The 22,290-nt window shown below is 39.8% G+C and overlaps 1 protein-coding gene across 20 annotated transcripts in view; it reads left to right on the top strand.

Moving 5' to 3' along the window:
• The window catches only part of LOC125457120 (target of Nesh-SH3), a 313,067-nt gene that overhangs the window by 44,294 nt on the left and 246,483 nt on the right, over positions 1–22,290 (top strand). For all 20 annotated transcript variants that reach the window (XM_048540862.2, XM_048540869.2, XM_048540866.2 and 17 more), the window contains exons 3-4: positions 2,717–2,794; positions 4,351–4,483. In XM_048540862.2, coding sequence (XP_048396819.2) covers positions 2,717–2,794; positions 4,351–4,483 — 211 coding nt within the window. The remainder of the gene's footprint in view (positions 1–2,716; positions 2,795–4,350; positions 4,484–22,290) is intronic.

Raw genomic sequence — 22,290 nt, 5'->3', positions numbered from 1 at the left:
ATCTGGATCTTCTGCTCATAAGGAGGGAGGAGCCAAATGAAGGGTGGCACCACATATGTCTTGATTCCTTCTAACCTATTGTGAGCTATTTTGTCCCTGGAATGAGAGAAAGGCTGGTGTTAAGGAAGGCAAAAATGGATGGCATAGCTATCACTGTTGGTCCAAGTGGGAAGGTTTTCCAAGTGGATGTGTAGTCAGCACAGAGAACAACCAAGGTTAATGGTGGGTGAGGGAGAGTGGGTAAGATGTTATGAGGGTAGTAGAGCACGAGCCTTGGTGAGAGGTGGGTACAACAGCAGAAATAGAGTGAACATGAGATATCGGAGAAAAATTGTGGCAAAGTGGCGAAGGACATTAACCTTACAGGACTCGGTATTTATCCAGGTGGCTGAGACTGCCTCAAAAATGTGCTTATCTGGGCACAAAATGACCTTTTAAAGATTGCGCCAGCACCAGCATTGCTGGTCATTGCAGGCTCTCTGGTGAATGGTGAGTTGATCCAGTGACAGAACATGATAAGATTGGTGAAAATAGAACATGATTGTCACATTGCCATTAATGCAAATTTGGTAAGATATGGTGAGAAAACCTACTGGGCCATAACTCACTTAGCCAAAAACGGTGAGATTCTGCCCATAAATTCCATTTGAACATTTGTCACAGGTTTTGCATTTTGGTGAGAAATCTTTAACCTTTTCCAATCAATTTCAGTCATAAAATCATAAAGATGTGCAGCATAGAAACAGACTCCTCAGCCCAACTCATCCATGCCAAATTAATCTAGTTCCATTTGCCAGTATTTGGCCCATATCCCTCAAAGCCCTTCCTGTTCATATACCTGTCCAGATGCCTTTTAAATGCTGTAATTGTACCAGCCTCCACCACTTCCTCTGGCAGTTTATTCCATACATGGATTACTTAGATCTTGCCCGAGGGTCATTAATGATGATGCTTTCAGCAACATTCTAAGTACTTAACGAAATGAATGTAGAACGTGTGCTAGGAGCTTGCGTGACAAAAACAAAGTTCTTGTTATTATTACAAGTGTGAAAGTGTTCTAATGTCCAGATGTTCTTCGTGCAATGCAGTTGACAGCTGAAGAACTGAGTATTTCCAATGTGCCACCCACTTTCACAACTTGATCCGGTGAAGAAATGGATTTGACATTTAGACTGGAGCTGAAACTTAGTGGTGGAGTCAACATATTATTCATTCAGTTATTCACAGGCAGTTGCCAAATCCTGGTAGAACTTATGAGCAAATAATGTAACCATCAATTCACAGTTCATGTGCAAAGCTTGAACAATTATTTAATACTTTTTTAACTAGTGTTAAGTTCACAGAAGGTTCTCAATTGCAACACTACTCATGTAACTCATGTACTTAAAATTTTGTAATCTACATGAATAACTAAAGACTATTATTAACTAAATTGATATTGAAAAATACGTATGTAGACATCACACAACAGTGAATAGAAGACTGAATATTACTACATTTTTGATGTGTTAAATGCTTTCTTCTGGGCATCCAACAACCTGTATTAGCTAGGGTTGATAGTTTGTGCAGAAGAACTAGTCCAACACCACCTCCTATGCTACTTATGATATCTTTTTAGAGGTAGGCAAAAGGAACTTTGAGACAGCTGTGTCTCCAACTTTTGTCCTCTTCCAATATGCTACATTTCATGACATGCAGCTATTCTGTATAATTAGATGCAATTTTGCTGACAGCAAATTGAACTTGAATTTGAATTTGAATTTGAGTCTGGTATGGCAGATATGATTAAATGTCTCTCCTGTTCGATAGAAGTGAAGAATATAAAGCACATGATTTTTGTCAATGTTAATTGTACATTTTCTTGTATGGCACTAGAAATCAAACAGGTGGGGCACAGAACTGTAAAATATTACAAGGCACACCGTGTTGCCCATCATGTTTGTGCTAGTATTTCTTGGAACATAGCCATCTAACTGAATCCCACTTTCCTGCTGGCTTCTTATATCATTTAATAGTCTCATTCAAGCAACCATCTGTTTCCTTTTGTATCTTGTGGGACTGAATGGCATGTTTCGAATCACCTTTTGACAACTATTTTTTGGGCTGGGAGAGCATTCAGAATTGCCCCTTTTTCTGATGATAGTTTTAAGCACTGGGTCAAAGAGATAATGAATTGAAAATGACCACTTTTTGATGCAGAAGATAGCTCACCCAATTGTATGGATGGCTTAGCAGAAAACACTGCATGGAGTCTGTAAATATTTTATTCTGGGTTAGGGACTCTTGATAAGCATGATATTCTGAATTAACTTTTGTAGGTCGACTTAGCATTAGCCACTGGAGAAAACATATTTAATCTCTTGGAGCTATATCTAAATGAGAGATTGTTTGAGTGTTCTGATTATCTGAGTTACCCAAACCTCTTAGAAATTGGTCACTTCTAATGTTCAGCAGGAGCAGAATTAATGGAAGAGTCTGGTTGACAGCCAATGATAAGGAGAACAGAAAGTTTGTACAGCATTGAAATATGTGACACTTTCCAATTCTGGATTACTGCCGTTGTAAGAGTTTCACTTAGATATTTAGACGTAATTTTAGTAAAACATAGAATTGAAATAGCATTTGTCATTATTGATAAACAATGTATTCACTTGACCAATTAGTTACTGTGACACATTTGTACTTACTTGCCTTCCTTTCCTTGCTTTGTTTTCAGAGTTCTACCCTAAATATCTCATAGCAGTTCATCCTGTGGCTGAACAGAGCAAAGCAGCCTTGAAGAAAAAGTGCAAAGGTTTCAGAATTTTATCCCTTAATTATGCCTAAGATTGAAATAGTTCCACATTCTGTTTATTTTATACAACATTTTCTCTCTTTCGTTGTCCAATCTGTATAAGCTTGCACCCATACATGAAGAATCCTAAACAATACTGACAGAGGTAAATGTCTGCAATGCATTTTTATTTGTGTGGCAAAAAAACAAACCCTTTCATTTTTAATAAAATCAGAGCCAAGTACAGAACAACTCTCAAAGGTTCCAGTTTGCTTGTGTTTAAATGGTACCTGTAATTTGCAAATTTAGTCTAACCTGTACTTCACTAACTTTTCACGACTTTATGATTAATACAGATTTGAAATAGCAAACAAAATTCTTCATGTTAGTTTATTTAAAAGATTGTTGCATTTACTACAGTAAGCTTTTTTCACATTGTTTTAGGTGTGTTCTGTGCAACCTTTGGTCACTTGTTAACCACCATCATGTGCCTTCAATTAACGCAAAAACTTTTGGTAGAGACAATATTAATAATCTTTCTATTGCTGCCTCTTGACATTCACTAGCAATTCTGGCTTTTAAAAGTGGCTTATTAGGATTTGTCAACTCTTTGTGTTTGTATTCAGTGCAATTAAGTACAAAACCCATTGTAAATTCTAATATTTAACCCCTGTTATTGTACTTATTCTTGCACATGTTCACACTCAGCTCTTTCTCTCAAATAACAAATTTACTGCTTGCAATGTGTTTTACAGTTTTTGTTCTTTATGTGAAAGCATAATGACCTACATTCATATCTGCATTTGCCACACAAAACCTTTTTCTTGGACTGATCCTCAATTTTCCATGCCCACTAACTTCCTATCATCAGTAATAGTAATATTCTCTCTATATTCATGACTAAAATGCATTCCAGCAAAGTGGAGCAGCATGCAACCTGGAGTACCTACAACAAAATTTTCCCAATATCAGTAATATACAAGATAAAAACGGTCTGACAATTGTTATCTATGGTAAGTTGAAACATTCTTGTCTTTGAGAAATTGCTACTATTGGTGCCCCAGATTCCACTGTGCTTCTGTTCCCTGAGATGTTGTATCTCCCTCAGCCTGAATTTCTAGATCCACCTCCATTTATTGGTCAACCTGTCACTTGCATTTGTCAGGAAGAATTTTGACTCAGTATGGCTGTATGAATGGACTTATTTGAGTATCACTTAATATATTGAGCCTAAAACCACAATTGCTCTTGGGTCTGCACCTCATTTGCATCTAGCCCATGGTTCTTGTTACCACATTAGATATCATTGTATCAATAGCAAAATAGCAACACATGTAAAAATGGCATATGCTTATCAATGCCCATTATTTATATTTAGTGATCAATTTGGCTTGTTTTGTTTTCTTTCTACATCATGTAATTAGTTTTTGCTACACTTATCTTAAAAGTTCAAACTTAAGTAGTGTTTTTTTTAAATGGAAAATACAAATAGTTATTTCAAACCTTTTTGTTGTAAAGGGTAAATTATATCCTGTTCAACACATAGTGATAGCATGTATGTTACACCTTCATTTCAGGTAATCTAAATCACCAAAAGCCTCCACAGATAACAATATCTACTCGAACTGCTACGTCTGTCTTTCTCACATGGACAAATGGTATCAAAGGAAATGTTTATAAACATGGAGGTCATAATTGTGGAGATGAAAGGTAATACATTTCAATTATCTATAAATATATATATATATATCATTGTTAAAAGGATGAACAACCACTTCGTACATTCCCAATCCATTAAGAAGCAATTTGTTTAACATGAAATTGTTTCTGTCATATCCTATCAAAGTGCAAGTCATAGAATAGACTTCAGAATAGATCTTACAACATGACTTGCCTTCAGTGAAAAGTTCAAAGTACTGGAGGATAATTTGTGCAAAGAGAACCTAATCTTCCTGAAAGGTGGAGAATGACTTGCCAATGAGTTCCCGCTGACAATGTAATTGCATCCTTCCCAGGGTTTACTGTTCAGCCACAATTTCTCTTGGCTGTACGTCTTATTTATACCTAGTCCAAGATTTTTGTTACCACCTGTTAGACACCATTGTATCCATTGCAAAGTAGCCACTCGCATAGAAATGGCATATACCTAACAATGCCCATTATCTATTTTTAGTGATAAGTTTGGACTCTTGTTTTATTTTCCTCCCACATTGTGTAATCAGTTTTTGCTATGCGATGCATTCTGAAGAACTGGCAGTTCTGAAGGAGAGTTATGTAAGACTTGAATCATTAACTCTTTTTCTCCAAAAATGCTGCTAGACCTGCTAAGTTTCTCCAGCGTTTTCTGTGTTTGTTTCAGACTTCCAGCATCTACACCATTTTGCCTTCATTCAAATATACTGTATATGCTTGGTACAATATTAACTGGCAGACCAACAGAGAGGACCTAGCAGTCAGAGTGATAGTAGGAACTGCTGATGCTGGAGAATCTGAGATAACAAGATGTAGAGCTGAAGGAACACAGCAGGCAAGCAGCATCAGAGGAGCAGGAAAGCTGACATTTTGGGTCGAGACGAAGGGTCTAAGCCCGAAACATCAGCTTTCCTGCTCCTCTGATGCTGCTTGGCTTGCTGTGTTCATCCAGCTCTACACATTGTTAGCCTAGCAGTGAGGTTTTGTTTGATGGGATTCAGAGGAATTGAGATGCTTCTCTGAGCTCTACATAAATAGAAATTGAGCTTTTGTCTCAGTCAATCTCATTGCTTCCTGAAATCAAACTTCAAGGAATGAGTTGCTGTGGTAGCATTCACATTTACAGTATGCTGTAGTCCTGGAGCTATGGATTAGAATAGTAGAGGTTCCAAAGTCTCTCTCCATCACATGACTGACCAGCAGACTTCCCTGTTCTTACTGCTTGCCACTTACATAGGTTGGAAGGATTTGAAGGTTGATCCTCATCATGTTTGGCCTGGTTATGAAAGCACCTCCTCTAGCCATCAAGTCCTGCAGTGGAGTATACTCTGCATGTGCTTGGTACAGCTGATGAACCTGGAGCTTCTGGCTCCAAGGCAGGAACTCTAGCCATCACAAGTCTTCTTTATAAAGTATATGTTCTATGCATTATTTTCTATTTTCTAAGGAGTGTGTAGGGCAATCAATAATGGAAATGTTCTGCGATCGCATGGAAAACCACTATTGGAAAACCAATAATGCACCTTAATTATTTAAAATAAAATGTATGTTCTTTTGAGTCAATACTATGGTGGATATTTGGCATCCAGTAATCGGCATCAATTATTCCCAGGCAAAGCACAGTACAACCACTGTGAACCCTCTGAATAAGGCTAGCAGTTCAGAGTCAATATGTGGTGAATTTTTTAATGTGGACTCAATCCTGAAATGAAATAGGGTTGAGTGTGCCAATGCTCTTTCCATGTATCACTTTTGCAGCTGTCAGAGAGAGAATAGATTTCCATTCCATTAGTCTGAGTTCTGTATAGTAGCAAATTGTAACACCCCAGTCCTTAAAATCCATATGTTGCAATTTATTCCATAGATAGCATTTGATTTTATCATATATAGTTTGGTAAAGCCTGATTGGGAAATATGCTATTGCACAATCTTCAGCATTTTTCATCAACACAGGTAAGTCAGCCCACTGTTCTTAGTAAAGGCTGTTGTTGCACAGCTCCCATTGGAGAAAATTCAAGTGGTGATAAAATGGCTAATGCTTTTGTTGTCCTGCTTGTGAGACACCTAGTGTTTCATACCCCAATGCAAATTCAGCAAGTGATTTTTCTCTGGTAACATCCTGCTATCCCACTGCTGATTAGTGGACTTACCAATTTAAGAAAAAATTTGGGACAGTGATGTGCCAAAGTAGTGTGTGGTAACCATATTTGCCTGGAATTCAGTGGTTATTTTAGATCTTCAGATTTAGAAGAAATTTAGAAGTTTTGTGTTTGAATAAGTTGTTTATGTATGTTAAGTAAGTAAAACATAGACTGATAAACTAAGATTATATGAATACCCAATAGGAAAAAAAGTTCAGAAATGTGGTAAAAGTATTAAGTTTGAAGATATATTTTTACTATTGATTGGTAATAGTTTAAATAGAAACATGGCACCAAATTGAGAATATATCAGGATAAAAGGATAATTTTCAAATTTAAGTCATTATTTTGCTTCTTGCTAAATCTTTGAGAATCAACGCTACAATGTAACAGTTCAAGCTTGCATATGGCCCTGGCCTAGGGGGCTACAGGGGCTTGAGTCTGGGTGACATGGTCTTAGGAGGGTTGGTGCAGACTTGATGGGCTGAATGGCCTCTTTCTGTACTGTAGCAATTTTATGTCAAAGTAGTAGGGTTTAATGGTGCTCACCACTTTCAATTTGCAAACTATTGAGCTGATTGTGACAAGGAAGAGGACTGCGAATAGTTTCAAGTTACTGGATAATTTGTGCTAGGCTGACATTAACATTACATAAATTAATAGACCACGCTAATCCCATTCCTCTCTCTCATGAGTTTCATGAAGTTAGAACATTTGTGCATTAATTGGCATTTCAACTCACTGTAGAAAATTATGCTCCTCAATAGAATATGCAGTCTCCTTTGTGCAGTCTTTAAATTGTTAGATGTATTTTCATTTGTTAGATTTTTTCAAATTTAAATTTTATCTCTTTAATCTACATAACTTACTTTATTTTTGAGACTATGGTCCCGATTTTCACTACCTTAATCGTGGGCCCTGACTGAGTAAGTAGGCAGTGCAGAGCCATACAGCATTAGGAGTGCAGGTGGGTTTGTGGTAGATGTGGACATGGTTGAGTGCAGCAGTGAGAATTGTAGAGCACGTATCATGGTTACTGACATTCTTCCTGCACTGCCATGTATTCCTGCAGACTGCAGAGACCGTGGGTCGTGATCTCACATCAGGCTGGCAGGGTCTGGTGTCATGGGCTTCTCTATTGGCCCTGGGAGAAGAGGATAACCCTCCTCTGCATTACTGTGTTCACCAGGCCTCAAGATCCCTGTCAGCGAAGCACAGTGCAAATTTCCCTCTGTCAGCTATTACTGAGGCAAATGTTGGTCATCTTGAAGAGCAGCTGTAGAATGCCAGCCATGTCTGGGTGTACAACAGCCTTTTAAAAATGGCACCACTACCAGGGATGCTGTGTTTTCCCTGGATTTCCCGGTAGTGACAAAAACTTCCAGCTACAGTGAATGGAGAATCAGACTTGCATCAGAATGTCATAATGATTGGTAGCCAATGAGCTGCATTTAGGACAATATAGTGAAAAATCTTGCCAGGCCTCACAGAGACAGCCCTCCCTTCCTCATGAAAATTGGTGAAATTAACAGTTAGCTGAAAACATGTCAAATTATGCCTGAAATGTTGGAAATAAAACGTTCCCTTCAGGCAGGAACACCTCTCAATGACAATCAGCTGTTGAGCCCCCAACCCTTTTCACTCTTCATAGTTGCAACCAATAATCCTTTAATAATCTATAAACCGTTGAGTACACCAGTCAGTTTTGACAGAAGTATTTAAATGGATACTTGCCAACTACAAGATAAAATGCTGCAATATTTTCAGAGAAGTTTTACTTTAAGTGCCAATTGCTGCTTGAAGTTTTTGCAATGGTTGTACTTGCTGTACAAAAGTCTGGCAAAGGACTTTGTCATGAGAGATCCTTCTGAGGTGTTCACTCTGCCTTGTGATGTAAAACAGCAGAAGAAAGAAAGAGCTAAAGCTGTAAGTGAGGACAAATGGGAGAAGAAAATTTGCATGAACCCTTACTCATCCAACAGAGTGTGTAGGCCCAAGAGAGTACACCTCGCATTCTTTGATGAATGGTACATAGGAGTTTATGCTTTTCAGGGAAGACTTTCTCAAAGTTGTGTCACCTTCTACAACAAGACTTGCAACTAACTGGTAAGGCTAACAAAGTTTGTTTCAATCAAATAGGAATGATTGCAGTAAGATGTATGAATGTACAAGAGTGGAAGAAACTCTTGTCCGTTGTGATCTGGGAAATAAGCATGCCTTGAAGTAAACAATGTGAAAGAACTTGACAGAGTACATATTGAAATGTTGTTTCCCAGAGTTGAGAACAGGTTCCAGATGAGGGGCTTATCTTTTTATGGCTGGGATGAGGAGAAATGTCTCCACTGAAAAGGTTGTGACTCTTGAGAAGTATTTACCCAGAGGTTGTGGATGGGCCATTGTGCAGTATATTTACGGCTGAACTCTCAGGAAATCCTTGGGGAGCAGGTGAGAAACAAGAGTTGAAACCTAAGTCAGCTATTTTTAAAATGCATTTGCTTATGAGATGTTGGTATCACTCACTGGGCCAGTATTTATTGCTCATCTCTAGTTGCCTTTGAGAAGGTGGAGCTGAATTGCATTCTTAAACCATTGCAGTCCATTTGTTGTAGGTAGACTCACCATGTCATTAGGCAGGAAGTTACAGGATGCTGACTCAGAGACCATGAAGAAGCAGAAATATATTTCTGAGTCAGGACGGTGTGTGGCTTGGCAGGGAACTCGCTGGTGGTGGTGTTTCCCAGGGTATCTCTGTCCATGTCTTTCTAAATGGAAGGGGTTGTGGCTTTGGAAGGTTCTGAAGAAGAAGTCTTGGCAAATCTCTGCAGAGTAGCTTGTATATGTTACAGTTTGTTGCTACTGAGCATCAGTGATAGAGCAAGTAAATACTTGTGATTGTTTCTGGGCAAAGGCCTGGATGTTTTGGGATTCTGCAGTGTTGTTGGAATTGCACTCATCCAGGCAAGTGAACGGTATTTCATCACATTCCTGACTTGTGCCTTGTAAATGGACTGGCTTTGTGGAGTCACAGGAAGAATCATTTGCTACAGGATTCCTTATAGCTAATGTATTAAATGCCTAGTTCAGTTCATTTTCTAGTGAATAATAACCCCAGAATGTTGGTATTGGGGTTTCAGAGATTATAATTCTCAATTTTCTCTTTCCACAGTATCGAATGGCAGACAGGTTCCGTGAACCAAATGGTTCACAGTAGCTCCTATTTCTTATGCTCTTCTAAGTATCGTGACGATTGGTCCTTTATATTATTATTTTCAAGCTATATCCAATCCTTTTCTCAGGTTTCTAATGCTAGGTTGCTAAAAGAAGTGTTTCTACAACAGAAGTCAGAAGACTGCTCGGAAAAAGGAATTAATTAAAATTAGACCAGTACATTTGAGGGATATAAAATAGGGCAGTAAAAGAAAATGAAATATGATGTAAATAATAGGAAAAGTAAAATATACTATGGAGAATTGAGTTAGGTTATTTCTCCATGTCCAATATATTGAATGAAAAATAAAAATTGAGAGGAAATAGAAGATTAAAAATAATTAAGTAAGATAAAAGATGATGAGATTAAAAGAAACATATTTAAATTATTCAAAATGTCCAATTAGTAATCTTGCTTTTGTCTTACTTGAGTCATTCCTTGAGGCCAACTTCAAAAATTAATTATAGTATAAGAATTACATCAATTAAAATTTAAATTCGAATAACCATGACAAAGACAAATTACCAAGGGAGGGAGGCTGAAAGCAGGAAATTGTAGGCTAGTTATTTCGATATCTATTGTGGAGACTAATTGGAATTGATTGTGAGGGAAGATTATAACTGAACGTTTCGCTAACTTCAAGGTAGTCAGAAAGGGTAAGCATGGCTTTACGAATATGAAAGCATTCTGAACTAATTTATTAGCGGTGTTTGAAAATGTGCCACTTAAAGGCTAATTGCGTAAATCATGAGCTCATGGTGTAGGGGCTGATGTGCAAGCATGGATCGGATGTTGAGTGGCAGGAGAAGAAAAAAAAAGAGGGTTTGCAGAAACGGGCATTTGCCTGATTGGTAGAAAGTGATGAGTATTGAATTGAATTCACTTTATTGTCACGTGCCCGAAAAGTTTACAATCGCCACATTGCAGTGCCGTGTGAGGCATAAAGGTACCTAGGTACTGATAGTTAAGATCAAAGTTTTAGGAAACTAAAAAAAAATTGAAGGAATACAGGGGGAAAAAAAGCAAACAATCCAGCATTACAGGTCGTAGGAATAAATTAGAAAAATAAAGTAAAAAGTTCAGAATATCAGTCGACACCAACACTAATCCTCATGGAAGACCTCCAATACCTCGCTGCTGCGTGCATCGGAGCCAGCCCACTTTAGGTGTCACCACTGACGCTGCGGAAGCCACTCTCACCCCGCAACCGAAGTCTTTGGCTGCGCTGCTTAACCATGTGGCTGCCGGGCCACAAGCTCAGCTTCAGCAGCAGCTGTTACTATGCTGGCACTGCCATCTCGAAGAGTCTGCTGCCGCCTGCACCCCGACAGCCCTGAACGACCTCGCCACCTTTGGCCCAGGTTCCGAGTGGCAGGAGAACGACCTCCTGTTGCTAGGAAAGTGACCGCACTGCCGTCGCCGGGAGAAGCTATGTCTGCCGCTCCAAATGCGCCCTGCCGCGCTGGTGCTGCTGCTGCCGACCGATCCACCACAGAAAAGAAAAGGAGAAAGACCATAAAGGAAAGGAAATAAAGCCAAACAAAAGTAAAACAAAGAAGGAAAGCAGATGGGAAGGGTCTAGGTCCGAAATGTCAGCCTTCCTGCTCCTCTGATGCTGCTTGGCCTGCTGTGTTCATCCAACTCTACACCTTGTTATCTCCGCTACTTTGCAGCTGTCTTGCGCCAGATTAGGGTCCCTTATGGGTTTCTGCTAGGGATTCAATTTATTACAATTTATATCAGTGAGTGAGGTGACGAGAGCAAAGGTAGCAAATTTAGCTCATGACAAAGATAGGCCAGAAAGTATGTCACGAAGAAAACATAGGGAGGTTGCAGACTGATATGTATAGATGGGACTGAGTGTGTAAAAATTTAGCAGATGGAGTAGGCTGTCAAAAATGTTAAGGTTATCTTGGCAGGAAGAATAAAAAGAAACACTAGTAGTTAATTGCAGAAGGACTGCATATTTTGAAGCACAGAAGGATCTAGCTGTTCTCATGTGTGAGTCACAAATGTTAACATACAGGTACAAAAAGTTTTTAACAAAGGCTGGCATACTTTATTCAGAGAGCAGTTAAAATTACCACAGAAGCAATGATGCTCTGCTTCAGATATAGCGAGTAGTAGTGAAGACTATTGGCTGAATCATGCCACAAAATAGTAAGAATTGATATCAGCAATTTTAATGGAGGGTTTCTCCCTGTCAGGTCAAGCAAGTTTTCTCACACGTTCTTGCCGATGTTACCTATGATCCATGCCCTTGTGGCACCTTGCTCATCATATTCTCCCACTCACCATAGTTGGAAGCATTCCAGCCATCCCTCACCCACCCCCATCTCCCACCACCTCCAATATCTGGGATCCCTCGTGCCTGCAACATATTTGAAGTCAAACCATGCACTTAGCAAGTGCTGGCAGCCTGGAGATGCCCTTCACTGTGCACTTAGTGGAAGAGCAATGACAAACTATTGTTTCTCAGCGGACATGGGTGGCATTGCTGACATTTTATTTCATACCAAACACACATTCTTACATCAACTGCTGTGTGAGAACTAAATGATAAAGTTACCCTTCCATAACCTCATTCCAGCTTACTACTCTGTCTAAGTGAGTGTTACTCGTTCCACAATGCCTGGTGTAGCCCAGCATCATCTCATTGGTCACTGTGGGCCCATCGCATACTGGACAGCCTCAAAATGGTTTTAAAACATTCACTTTTATTCAGCAACAGCAAAAGTGATATATAAAAAAAACCAGACAGAAGTTGCATTTGCCTCTGGGAACAGAAAGGGACCAATTGTTTTTTGAGCATCAGTGAACTTGCAGCCAATAAGGGATCATTGCACTCAGCTCGCATCGATTGGAGCTGAGCATTTTTAAATTTATTCATGCAAAAAGACATTTCTGATTGGCCTAACAGTTTTTGGCCATCCCTAGTTGCCTTTGAGAAACTCCACAAAGGCTGTAATCCCATCACCAAGCCACTTTATTTCCATGTGGGGAGCCCTTGACACTGATCCAGCTCCCTCAGAGCCAGCTGTCAGAGTGAACAGGATGCCTGACGCTCCTGCTTTTATCTGCCAGCCAGGGCTCCCTGCTTGGACTAGACAAACAGCCCTATTCAGGGAACATATATTTTGTAAAGCCCATCTGGCTGACCACGTTAAAATCACAACAGTAATGAGCTGTCGTCTTGAGCTGCTGCAGTTCATGCTCTGTACATCGATCCACAATGCCATTAGCGAATGAATGCCAGGATGTTGATCCAGTGACCATAAAGGTACAGCAACATATTACCAAGTCAGAATGGTGAGTGGCTTGGGGAAGAATTTGCAGGAGACGGTTTTTCCATGCATCTGCTACCCTTGTCCTTCTAGATGGTAGTGGTTATGGGTTTGAAAGATGCTAACAAAACATTCTTGGTATACAATGCTATGATTGAATGTCAGTGAGAGAGTGAGTGAATGTGGAAGTGGTACCAATCAAACAGTATGTTTTGTCCTGGATGGTGTCAAACTTGTGTGTTGTTAGAACTGAACTTATCCAGGGAAATTGAGATATTCCATCACATTTCTGATTTATGCCTTGTAGATGGTGGACGTTTTAGGGAATCACTAGCTGAGTTACTTGTAGCTGATTCCTGGCCTCTGACCTGCTATTGTAGCCACTGTATTTACGTGGATAGTGCAGTTCGGTGTCTGGTCAATAGTGACCCCAGAACGTCGTTAGAGGAGATTCAGTGATGGTAATGCTATTGAATATCTTGTGGTGATGGTTGGATTCTCTCTTCTCAAGATGGTAATTGCCTGGCACATATGTGGCACACATGATACTTACCACTTTTCAGTCTAGACCCGGATATTGTTTGGGTCTTGCTGCATTTAGGTATGGATTGCTTTCGTTTCTGAGGAGTCATGAATTGTGCTGAGCATTTTGCAATCTTCAATGAATATCTTTTGGAAGTTGAGGTCCCCTTTAAATCTGTATTCACTCAATATTCCAAATTCAGTATTTCCTGTGTGGCATGAAACTTAACCTAACTGTGTTACAGTTGTAACTAATCTTCTGCAAGCATAAACAAAAGATTTATCTTGTATTATAATGCCCTATTATGAGTGAGTGTTTTTGGAAATAAAGTTTTGTTCTTAAAGGGGATTACAACTAAACTTAAATGGAGGTGGGCAAGGGGACAATGGTCATCAATATCATGATCCTCTCCCAGTGATCATGGGCCAATTCTGACAAGTGATTGATACAGAACAAATTTCCAGTGCGCAGAAATAGGGCAAATCAACAAATGCTTGGGGTGGAGCGTGGTCCTGATTAGACAGTCCTCATCGGGTGGTCCTCCTAGGGCAGTTCTTGTAGGCAGCACTGCTCATTGGGTGGTCTTCAGACAGCTGTCTTCTTCAGATGGAAGTTAGATCAGAAGAAGAGAAAAATGACCGAGGAAAGATCTCCCCCACACCTTAACTAGAAAGCAGGCTGCTGCCTTCACAACTTTAACAAGACCAACTCACTCCACACTAACTGCCTGTGAGTCCACTAGTGTCAATGATAACCTCTAATTGTCTTGGTGTCTACTTTCTTTATCTAATTAACAAATGTATTACATTGAAACTGCTGCTTCTTAACAAACTCAATAAACTATCAGAAAATTGATTGAAAATTGTCAACTGCCTGTATTAGATCATTGTGGTCCACAAATCTCCAAGATCAGCAGTGGTAGCAGGAGTAAGATATTCACAGAAGTCAAGTTATATTTGGCTTTATGTTTGAGAATCTGGGAGCAGCAGTCTTAGGTTGTCGGTAAATGCTGTTGAGTAATTCTTAAAGTGAACAGGAAGTCACTAATGGAGTATCTTAAAATACGAAGTAGATAATTTAATGCATAAGTTAGCATCATCGGTAATGGAGGCTGTATTGGACATTATAGAGACATGTGATGGTAATTACATGTGCCCTTGGCAGGCTTTTGAAAGAGGTTATGAAAGAAACAGTAGAGTCAGAAACAGTTCATAATGAGTTAGCCGATGGTGCTCGTGTGTGCTTTTCAGTTGGATAGGGAAAATGAAAAGCTTCAGAAATTGCTAAAAGAGGTGCAGAGTAAAATTTATGCCAACAGCAGTAGATTGTACTGATCCATAGCTCCTAACCCTGACTGTCAAATCAATCCATGATCACATTCAATCCCTTAGGCTCAGATCAGGCGGTGCTTTTGAATTAATATATTGGGACACTCTGAGACAACAGACCCCTTTGACTTGACTAAAGACTACTATCCTTAAACTTTGAGACAAGGCCTTTCGGCTGAAGCAATAACTTTGCCACATAAGCTGCTGGCACATGCTGCAGATGTGAGATTGACATAGTGCTATAGCATCATGCCCAGTCCCTTGATTAATCATTGTAGCTAACCATGTGTCTGCACCAACGATAAGACAAGGCAGAAGTGCTGTGAATCTTTAAGACCTGGCAGAGGGATCTGAGTATGAAGTGGCAAGACATTATGAGCATCACAGTAGGCAAAAGTGAGTGCACAGTAGGTACATGGCAAGTTGGAATCACCAAGTTACTGGTCTGACTTTCATGTTGGCAATTATAAACCTCTAATTTCTACCTGGTGCATATTAATGAGGTGAGAATAGGAAATAATAAGATTTTAATGCATGCAAATAGTCTGTCACCACTTACAAGTGAGAATTCTGTCCCCTTGTTCAGCAGTTGGTGGGAACATGAGACTTTCAGCTCTTTCAACATTCAGGACCTCCTAACTAACTAGCTCATCCTGCTCCCCCACCTTTCTTGCTAATGTACATATCAGTCAATGCTTGGAGGATTCCACGCCACATCGTAAATACTTAGTGCAATTTCAGTCATCTTATTTAAAAGGATGTAAATGTGGGTGAGAGGAAGTTTTATTAGACTGAAACATGGAATGAGCAGGTTGTTTTATGAAGAATGTTTGGACGTACTTGGGCTTGTTTTCATTGGGGTTTTGAAGAGTGACAGGCGACATGCTTGACGTGTCTTTGATCCTGAACAGCCTTGACAATGCGAATGTGAATCCAGAGCCAGTGAGCACTGTCACAATATTGGCATTGTCTTTTCTGGACAGTGATAAGGAGAATTTTCTTATCTGTGAGTGTTGTACACATTTGAAACTCTCTGTCTCTTGAAGGTGGTGGTGGAGGTGAGGTCATTGAATATTTTTAAGATGGAAGTGAATGGTAATGCAGGACGGACCCTGTCAAGGCAGATTGAGAAAGTGGCATTTGAAACAAACAGATCAGCCATAATCTTATTCTATGGGTACTGCTGCTCCTAATTTATATGTTTGTGTGAAAACATGCTAAACTTTATTAAATATAAGTAATGCTGTATTTGCAAAACTGGGTGATAGCCGTTCATCTGGATTGTTTCTTATGTAAACATTTTCCACGAACGACTAGATATTTATAGTCATAGGAAACATATAAATGAGTTTACTTTTTGCAAGGAAATAGCTAGCCTGCATTCTAGCATTCGCTACATGTAACCAGATTTAAATTCAGTGGAATGGTAAATAACAGTTGTGTATAACCCTGGGGTGTATTATCCTGCTTGTGATTTAGCAGAGCTTCAAAGAGGGAACCGAGATCTCATTTTCTAAAGTATTTTTTGAAGCTACTTCATTCTTTGGTGGAATTAAATGGCATCCTATTTTGGGGAATCAAAAATGATACCTTGCTTGACAAGAATTATAGATTATTAAAGGTCAACCGTGAATGTCTCTTTAGCAGGATTGGACATTATAATCAAAGCAAAGTGGTTAACTTTGGATGAGATCAACTAAGTTAATGTACCTTACATATATTACACTGCAGATTTGGTGCTTCAAGTTCCCACTGTGTTTATTAAAACCAGTAATTTTCTTTCATACACCGTTTATTGGCTCATGATGTACTTTTATCTAAATGATGCATATAATGATAAATTTGCAGGCAGACATGATGTCAATGTCCTAACCCAAAATTTCTTAAATTCTAACTCTTGCCAGATGTGGTGGATTTGTGAATTTTTTTTTACGATGATATTTGCAATTAACTTACATCACATGAGTGGATACTTTTCGTTTGGCTGCCGCAGTCTTAAAAAAATCAAGCGCCCAGGTTTGATCCCAGCCTTGGCCAACTGTCTGTGTGGAGTTTGCACATTGTCCCCATGGATTTCTGCCAGGTGCTCCGGTTTCCTCTCATTGTCTGAAGATGTGCAGGTAGGGTGGATTGGGTATGTTAAATTGCCCTGTAGTGTCCAGGGATGTACAGATTAGGTAGATTAGCCATGGTAAATGTAAGATTTTGAGGATTGAGTGGGTCTGGGGGTGGGGAGGAAATGCTCTTCACAGGGTTGGTATGGACTCGATGGACCAAATGTCTTATTGCACCATAGGAATTGTATGATTCTACTTCAAATTGAGCCATAGAGATGTTCAGCATGGAAACAGATTCTTTGTTCCAACTCAACCATGCTGACCAAGTATCCTAAATTAATCTGGTCTCATTTGCCAGCATTTGGCCCATATCTCTCCAATTTCTTCCTACTCATATACCCATTCAGATGCCTTTTAAATGTTATAATTGTACCAATCTCCACCCACCTCGTCTGACAGCTCATTGAATACATGCACGACCCTCTGTGTGAAAAAGTTGTCCCTTAGGTCCCTTTAAAATCTTACCTCTTCCAGCTTAAACCTATGCCCCCTAGTTTTGGACCACTCCACATGGGAACAGACCTTGGCTATATTCCCTGTCTATGCCCCTCGTGATTTTATAAACCTCTATAAGGTTGTCCCACAGCCTCCAAAGTTCCAGGGAAAATAGAAACATAGAAACATAGAAGATAGGAGCAGGAGGAGGCCATTCACCCCTTTGAGCCTGCTCCGTTATTCATCACAATCATGGCTGATCATCCAACTCAATAGCCTAATCCTGCTTTCTCCCCATAACCTTTGATCCCATTTGCCCCAAGTGCTATATTTAGCCACCTCTTGAACACATATTCTATGAAATTCCCCCCTCATTTGTCTGAACTTCAGCGCAATCCTAACCGAGTCAATCACTCCTCATACACCGTGCCTGGAGTCAGCCTGGTAAACTTATGCTGCACTCTGTCCAGGGCCAGAGCATCCATCCTCAGAAAGAAGACCAGAACTGCACACAATATTCTTGGTGTGGCATCGCCAAGGCCCTGTCTAACTGCAACAAAACATCCCTGCTCCTATACTCGAAACCTCTTGCACTGAAGGCCAACATACATTTGCCTTCTTTACTGCCAGCTGCACCTGCATGCTTACGTTCAGCGACTAGTGCACAAGGACACCCAGGTCCCACTGCACACTCCACTCTCCCAACTTACAGCCATTCAGGCAGTAATCTGCCTTCTTGTTTTTGCTTTCAAGGTGAATAGCCTCACATTTATCCAAATTATATTGTATCTGCCTTTGATTTGCCCACTCAGCCGACCTGCCAGATCGTGCTGAAGGATCTCTGCATTCTTGTCACAGTTCATCCTCCTACCCAACTTGGTATCATCTGCAAACTTTTTTTTCCTCTTCCTAATCATTAATATATATTCTGAATATCTGAAGGTCCCAGCTCCGACCCCTGCGACACCCCACTAGTTACTACCTGCCAATTTGAAAAGCACTCATTAGTTCCTATTCTTTGTTTCCTCTCTGCCAACCAGTTTTCTACTCATCTCAATACACTTCCCTCAATTCCATGTGCTTTAATATGGCACAATAATCTCTAATGTGGGACTTTGTCAAGCGCTTTCTGAAAGTCCAAATATAACAAATCAACTGGCTCCCCCTTATCAACTCAACTAGTAACATTTTCATAGAATTCCAACAGATTTGTCAAGTATGATTTCTCCTTCATAAATCCAAGCTGACTCTGTCTGATGCTGCCACTGCTTTCTAAGTGCTCCATTATAAAGTCCTTGATAATGGATTCAAAAGTTTTCCCCACTACTGATTTTAGGCTTACTGGTCTAAAATTTCCTGTTTTCTCTCTACCTCCTGTTTTGAATAATGGAATGACATTAGCCACCCTCCAATTTGCAGGAACTGTTCCAGAGTCTATAGAATCCTAGAAGACGACCACCAATGCCTCCACAATTTCTGGATCGACTTGCCTAAGTACTATGGGATGTAGATTATCAGGCCCTGGAGATTTACCCACCTTCAATCCCAACAATTTTTCCAGCACCATTCCTCTACTAAAGTTGAACTACCTCAATTCTTCCCTCTCACTAAATCATGCATTCTCCAAAACTCTAATATCTGATTTGTGCCCTCTTCTGTCAAAACAAAGAATATATTCAGTTGCTCAGCCATTTCTTTGTCCCCTATTATACTTTCTCCCATTTCTGTCTGTTGGAGACCAACTTTTGTCTTCACCAATCTTTCTGTTCACCCAACTATAGAAACTCTTAGTGTCAGTCTTTATATTCCCCTTTCATACTATATATTTCTAATTAATCCCTTGATCTTTGCTGGATTCTAAAGTGCTCCCAATCCTCAGACGTTATTTTTCTTGACCGGTCGATTCAGCTCTCCCTACAGCTCAAACCCTCCAACCCTGGCAATATCCTTGTAAATCTTTTCTGAACCCTTTCAAGTTTCACAACATCCTTCCTTAAACAGGGAGACCAGAATTGCATGCAATGTTCCAAAAGTGGCCTAACCAATATCCTGTACAGGTACGACATGACCTCCCAACTCATATAGTCAGTGTGTTGACAAATAAAGATAAACATACCAAACATCTCCTTCACTATCCTGTGTACCTGGGACACCACTTTCAAAGAACAAAGAACCTGCACCCCAAAGTCTCTTTGTTCTGCAACACTCTGCAGGACCTCACCATTATGTTTATAAGTCCTGTCCTGATAAGTCTTTCCAAAATGCTACACCTCACATTTATCTAATTGAAACTCCATCTACTACTCCTCAGCCCATTGGCCCATCCTAGGTCCCATTGTACTCTGAAATAATGTTCTTCGTCATCCACTACACCTCCAATTTTAGTGCCATCTGCAAACCTAGTAACTACACCTCCCGTGTTCACATCCTAATCATTTATATAAATGATGCAAAACAGTGGATCTAGCACTGGTCCTTGTGGCACACTGCTGGTCGCAGGATTCCTGTCTGAAAAGCAATCTTCCACCACTACCCTCTATCTTCTACCTTTGAGCCAATTCCGTATCCAGATAGTTAGTTCTTCCTGTATTCCATGTGATCTGACCTTCCTAACCTGTCTACCATGAGGAACCTTCTTGAACCCCTTGCTGAAGTCCATATCAATCATGTCCACTGATCTACCCTCATCAATCATCTTTGTTACTTCCTCAAAAAACTCAATCAAGTTAATGAAACATGATCTCCCACACACAAAGCCATGCTGATTATCCCTAATTAGTCCTTGCCTTTCCAAATATATGTAAATCCTGTCCTTCAGGATTTCCTCCAACAATTTGCCCACCATTGATGTCAGGATAATCAGTATATAGTTCCTTGGCTTTTCCTTACCATCTTTCTTAAATGGTGGCACCACGTTAGCCAATCTCCAGTCTTATAGCACCTCACCCTGTGGGTACTGATGACTCAAATATTTCGGCAAGGGACCCAGCAATCACTTCCCTAGCTTCCCACAAAGTTCTGGGGTACAGCTGATTATGTTCTGGGATTTATCCACCTTTATGCATTTTAAGACATTCAGCACCTCCTTCTCTACATTTTGGACATTTTCAAGATGTCGTTATTTACTTCCCCACGTTCTCTATCTTCCGTATCCTCCTCCACAGTAAACACTGATGCAAAATACTCATTTAGTATCTTCTCATCTCCTGCAGTGCCACACGTAGGTGGCCTTGCTCATCTTCAAGCGGCCCTATTCTCTTACTAGTTACTCTGTTGTCCTTACTATATGTGTAGAAACCCTTAGGATTCTACTTAGCCCTATTTGCTAAAACTTTCACTTTTTACTTTTCTGATCCCCCTCTTATCCCAGGCAAGCCATGGCATAAGTTGATTTTGTTTTGGTATTGACTCACATTGCCAATGACTTAGTGGCAATTGTAGAGGTTCTTGTACCGGAAATTATGCCGGGCATCTTTTTCCAGGGAATTTGGGGCACATGGACCCAACGATATTTCAGTCCTTTGACTCTGATTTATCACTTCCCATTCGGCAGGAGCAATGTGAATGAGCAATTAAAATCAGGGACATCCATTTCTTTCCTAAGTTTGCAAATTGTAGGTGGGACACCAGAAGTATTGTAGCTGGAATTGAATCTGCATATAGACTAACCAAATGAAAGCAGTAACAATATTTTAAAGGATTAATCCTTGGATTGTGTACTGTGTTTTAATTAGATAATATGTTGAGAAATCAAGTATCAAACAGGCTGTCCTAGACTGGAAATTGTGTAATGAGAAAGGCATAATTGTCAATTTAGCTGTGTCTTAGGGAAGATTGACCACAATATGACAGAACTCTTCGTTAAGATAGAGAATGATGTAGTTGATTCTGAGACTAGGGTCCTGAATCTAAATAAAGGAAATTATGAGTTTATAAGACATTAGCTGACTTTGATAAATGGTCCTTGATAGGCAATGGCAAACATTCAAAGAATGCTTGGAGGAACTGCAACAATTGTTAATTCGTATCTAAAAGAGGAAATGCAGTGCGATTATGGTTAACAAGGGAAATTAAGGTTAATATTAGAACCAAGAAAGGGCATGCAAATTGGCCAAGAAAAGCAGAAAACCCGAGGATTGACCGCAATTTAGATTTCAACAAAGGATGACAGAGGGTTTTGTTAAGAGGGGTAAAACAGTGCATAAGGGTTGGCTTGTGATGAACATTCAAACTGATTGTAAAAGCTTCTGTGACTTTGTGAAGAAATAGATTAGGAAAATAAACAGTGATGGCCTCATGGTATTATCACTGGACTGTTAATCTAGAGACTGAGGTAATGTACTGTCGACCTGGGTTCCAAATCCAGTCACGACAATGATGAAATTTAAATTCAATAAAAATTTGGAGTTAAAAATGTAATGATGGCAATGATTCTGTTGCTGATTGTTGGGGACCCCTCTGAACAATAAATGCTGGTCTAGCCAGCAACACCATCATCATGTGAATGAATTAAAAAAAGGAGGCCGGGTACAGTCAGAAACAGGGGAAGTTATAATGGGGAACAAACAAATGGCTGTTCAATGAAATACATTTGGTTCTACCTTCGCAAAGGAGGACACGCAAATAAAAACACCCCAAAAGTACTGTGTCTATTAATGGGGGGTTGGGCGGAAATGAAAGAAATCAGGATTAGCCAGGGAAATAGTGGTGGAAAATGGGAAATTAATGGGATTAAAGGCTGACACATCCCCAGGGTTCAATAATTTATATCCCAGGATATGAAGGAGGT

Source organism: Stegostoma tigrinum, chromosome 12 (assembly GCF_030684315.1).
Source record: "Stegostoma tigrinum isolate sSteTig4 chromosome 12, sSteTig4.hap1, whole genome shotgun sequence".
In the NCBI taxonomy this organism is placed as follows: Eukaryota; Metazoa; Chordata; class Chondrichthyes; order Orectolobiformes; family Stegostomatidae; genus Stegostoma; species Stegostoma tigrinum.
The sequence above is the reverse complement of the archived record's forward strand: the minus strand, read 5'-3'. Positions and strand labels throughout refer to the sequence as shown.